This window comes from Microcebus murinus, chromosome 18 (genome assembly GCF_040939455.1).
Source record: "Microcebus murinus isolate Inina chromosome 18, M.murinus_Inina_mat1.0, whole genome shotgun sequence".
NCBI classification, from domain to species: Eukaryota; Metazoa; Chordata; class Mammalia; order Primates; family Cheirogaleidae; genus Microcebus; species Microcebus murinus.
Window position 1 is genome coordinate 37,899,827 of NC_134121.1, and position 4,621 is coordinate 37,904,447.

The following is a 4,621-nucleotide window of genomic DNA, read 5'->3' on the forward strand; positions in this document are numbered from 1 at the left end:
CCGAGGGGTGTGACTTTCCGCACTCCGGCCGTCCGCCGCCCGTCAGGACATGGGCAGGCGGGACTTGGCCAATGGCGTCGGGGGGCAGGGCAGGGGCGGAGCCAGCGGGAGAGGGTGTGGGGCGCCGGGCGCGGAGGGAGGGGAATGGTTACACCGCCCAGAGCTGTGTGACGCGGGGCGGGCGCGCGCGCCCCACGGAGGGGAATGGGGGCAGGGAGGAGAATATAAAACGAGAGGCGGGGCGCGCGCCGCGGCAGAAGGAGCGAAGCTCTGGCCCGGCGCGGAGAGGGCCACTACGGGGACGCTGGGCCGGGGCACTGGGCTGTGTGAAGTGAGCGCGCTCGCCAGACCCCCGTCCCCACCACCCGAGCCAGACGCAGCAAGCTCCTGAGGCCCGCCCGCGGCCGCAGTCCTCCGCCCGGCGGCGGCCACGTCTTGCACTCGGCCAGCTCGGCGCTCCGACCCTCCCGAGTCCCCGCCCTGCCGCCCCTCTCCCCCGCCCAGCCGCCGGCCTACGGTGGAAGCAGCCCCGAAGCAGCCCGTAAGTATCGCGGGGCGGCGGGCGGGCGGGGGCGGCGAGGAGACGGGAGCCCGGGCCGTGCAGCGGAGGAGGGGCTGCAGCGTCGTCCAGCCCCGGCCCTCGGGGCCGGTAGCGTCGCGGCCCGGGGCGCGGAGGGGCAGCCGCCGGGACCCGAGGGGAGCGGCTCCCGAGGCCCGGCGGGAGGCGGCTCCGAGGGGCGGCGGCGCGTCGGGCTTGGCCCGGGCGGGTGACCTGGGAGGGCGGCCCGGGGCGAGCTGTCGGGGGTTGGGGCGCTCGGGAGGAGCAGCGAGCTCGCGGGGGACGCTGCAGTCCGGCCGAAAATGGTGCCGGGGAACCGGTGCTCCCCTGGGCTCTGGCCGGGTCCCAGGAGCCTCGGGCGGGGGGCGGGGGGCGGGGAGCGGCGGGTCAGGTTACGGCGGGGGAGGGGAGCGGCTGACCCGGCTGCGGCCGGCGCCCCGACCTGCTCGGGGCCGGGTGCTCGGCCTCGGGAGATTGCTTTTCCATTCCCGCGGCCTCCCTCCTCCCCCTGCTGCTCCTGCGAGGAGGCTCGTACTCTCTTCCTCCTCCACCTCCACCTCCTCTTGCTTTTGCTGCTGCTGTGGCGCTTGGGCTCCGAGGGCTGTGAGCAGAAATCTAATGAGACTCAACTGGCTGTTTATGTAATTTCTTCACACTCCCGTCTGTCTTAAGGCGTTGCTTTAAAACTACCTTCCACCGCGCCTGATTTGGCTCGGCTGCACCTTCAAGCAATTGGGCTTAATCGGCTGCCTGTGCCGTCGCCCAGGCTTTTGACTTAGAAAGTGTTTGTAGTTTAGGGGCAGCCAGGGATTCTTTTCCCTTTGTCACCACGGGTATGGAAAATGGAACAGACGAATTCGTACCAACTTGAGGTTTAAATGTCCTTTTAAATCAACCTCAGTGTACAAATAGATACCCTTCGCAAATATCTTCTGTTTGCCCTTGATCTTTTCTTATCCCCACCCAGTGCTGATCCAGCAAACGTTTAAAGGTCGACCTTATCATACATGCCTCTCCGGCTGCTCTCCGGTGAGAGGGAGGGAGGTGGTTTTTAAAATCAGAATAAAACTCAGATACCCTGGCCTTTAAACAGAATACTCAATGGAGCTTTAAAATTCATTGTTACTTTTGCTACACTTGGGCCGAAGAGGTTTTTTTCAGATTTAGAAAAATACACATTGAAAAAAAGCACAGAGAAGCTCCATATTGTGTGCCCTTAGTATATTTAAGGCTTGCAACTATAGGACAATTTGGTTCCCAATCATCATTGAGTAGGATGACAATTCGTTTAGTACTTAGTACTTTAATTTTAGCATCATGTACTTTGGAAATTAAAATAATTTTCCTAACTCTTCAAATTTCTAAATGTTAGCAATAGAGCAGATTTAGACAGTATATGTCCAAAATAAACTAAAATACAGTATCTACTTCTAAATTGATGAATAACAATAAAAATTAATAACCACCTTCTAAAAGTGGCATATGTATGTGGGGCATATGCTGAGTACAATTTCCAGTAAATATTCTTGTGAGAATTGGAGGAAGAAGAATGCACATTGTGGAGATATTTTTCTTAGAACTTCATTCAAAAATAGAGTTTTAAAAGATATTATTTTATCTATAAGCCTTCAGTTTCCCATGAGATTCTGAATTTTACTACACAGTTTTTTATTGTATGTTACTTTATTTTGTACTAATTATGTTTTTCAGGCTTTCTAGCCTATTAGAGATTTTCAAAAGTAAAATTACTCAAAGAGTAAACAAAAAGGTCACGGGACTTATATTACATTTATCTTATTTGGACATGTTTGCTTTTGTTTTGTTTTAAGGAACAAGATCACTCAAGGTGAAGGATAATCTACCAATACCAGCACTTTGAATGAAAATTTGTTTCCCTGCCACAAACTGAACGCTTTCTTTTTTTTTTTTTTTCTTTTTTTTGGTGGGAGAGTTGAAACAAACCTAACTTTGTGGCATAGCAGCTATGCAGCTTGAAATCCAAGTAGCACTAAATTTTATTATTTCATATTTATACAATAAGCTTCCCAGGAGACGTGTCAACATTTTTGGTGAAGAGCTTGAAAGACTTCTTAAGAAGAAATATGAAGGGCACTGGTATCCTGAAAAGCCATACAAAGGATCAGGGTTTAGATGTATACATGTAGGGGAGAAAGTGGACCCAGTGATTGAACAAGCATCCAAAGAGAGTGGTTTGGACATTGATGATGTTCGTGGCAATCTGCCACAGGATCTTAGTGTTTGGATCGACCCATTTGAGGTTTCCTACCAAATTGGTGAAAAGGGACCAGTGAAGGTGCTTTATGTGGATGATAATAATGAAAATGGATGTGAGTTGGATAAGGAGATCAAAAACAGCTTTAACCCAGAGGCCCAGGTTTTTATGCCCATAAGTGACCCAGCGTCATCAGTGTCCAGCTCTCCATCGCCTCCCTTTGGTCACTCTGCTGCTGTAAGCCCTACTTTCATGCCCCGGTCCACTCAGCCTTTAACCTTTACCACTGCCACTTTTGCTGCCACCAAGTTTGGCTCTACCAAAATGAAGAATAGTGGCCGCAGCAACAAGGTTGCACGTACTTCTCCTATCAACCTCGGCTTGAATGTGAATGACCTCTTGAAGCAGAAAGCCATCTCGTCCTCAATGCACTCTCTGTATGGGCTTGGCCTGGGTAGCCAGCAGCAGCCACAGCAACAGCAGCCATCCCAGCCACCGCCGCCGCCACCGCCACCGCAGCAGCAACAGCAGCAGAAAACCTCTGCTCTTTCTCCTAATGCCAAGGAATTCATTTTTCCTAATATGCAGGGTCAAGGTAGTAGTACCAATGGAATGTTCCCAGGTGACAGCCCCCTTAACCTCAGTCCTCTCCAGTACAGTAATGCCTTTGATGTGTTTGCGGCCTATGGAGGCCTCAACGAGAAGTCTTTTGTAGATGGCTTGAATTTTAGCTTAAATAACATGCAGTATTCTAACCAGCAATTCCAGCCTGTTATGGCTAACTAAAAAAAGAAAAAACGTACAAGTTAAAATGCACGGGCCCAAGGGGGATTTTTTCTTTCTTTGAACCTCCTTGAGATTTTTTTTTAAGCTTATAGTAAGGATACATTCAGGCTTGGTTACAAAAATAAAACATGCATCATTTTTCATTTGCCAACCAAGCACAAAGTTATTTTATACTGACTGTATATTTTAAAGTATACTCTCAGATATGGCCTCTTACAGTATTTAAGATATAGCAAGGACATGGCTGATTTTTTTTTTATAAAAAATTGGCACTAATAAGTGGGTTTATTGGTCTTTTCTAATTGTATAATTTAATTTAGTACAAAGTTTGTAAAATATCAGAGGATATATATATTGTTTCTACGACATGGTATTGCATTTATATCTTTTTACTACAGTGATCTGTGACAGCAGCAGCTTCATGTTGTATTTTTTTTACTGAAATTGTAAAATATCCATCTTAAAGACATCAACTATTCTAAAAATTGTGTACAGGATATTCCTTTAGTGGTGGAATTAAAATGTACGAATATTTGCTTTTTAAAAAAATGTATTTTCTGTTAAAGGTTTAAAGATTTTTGCTATATATTATGGAAGAAAATGTAATCGTAAATATTAATTTTGTACCTATATTGTGCAATACTTGAAAAAATGGTATAAAAGTATTTTGAGTCAGTGTCTTACATGTTAAGAGGGACTGAAATAGTTTATATTAAGTTTGTATTAAAATTCTTTAAAATTAAAAATGCCTATTGTCTTTATTTTTAAGCATTTTCTGAAAATCTACCTCTGGAGTTCTGTTGTACATGCTAAATAAGAATGGGAAAAGATCTGACTCATTAAATCATGAAGGAGTAATGGAAAGCAATTGCTCAATTGGTGCACAGACAGTGTTTTGCCACATAAGAAGTTGTCCTATCAAAACTGTAAACTGCATTCTGACCAATGCTCGGGGCAGCTTTTTTTTTTTTTTTAACAACCCTCTTCAGTCCATGTTTGTCTCATGGTGGAAATGGTATGTTAAAATTAGTCAACTCTATAGC

The 4,621-nt window shown here is 47.0% G+C and overlaps 1 protein-coding gene across 1 annotated transcript; it reads left to right on the top strand.

Moving 5' to 3' along the window:
- The first annotated feature begins 233 nt into the window (after window positions 1–233).
- TOB1 (transducer of ERBB2, 1) lies at window positions 234–3,835 on the top strand. The gene is made up of 2 exons (XM_012789798.3): window positions 234–541; window positions 2,389–3,835. Exon 2 carries the CDS (start codon window positions 2,544–2,546, stop codon window positions 3,576–3,578), a length of 1,035 nt encoding a protein of 344 aa, XP_012645252.1. The 5' UTR covers window positions 234–541; window positions 2,389–2,543; the 3' UTR covers window positions 3,579–3,835.
- The last annotated feature ends 786 nt before the right edge of the window (window positions 3,836–4,621 follow it).

Coding starts and splice junctions, on each gene's coding strand:
- TOB1 (XM_012789798.3), top strand. CDS start 2,544: ATGCAGCTTGAAATCCAAGTAGCACTAAATTTTATTATTTCATATTTA.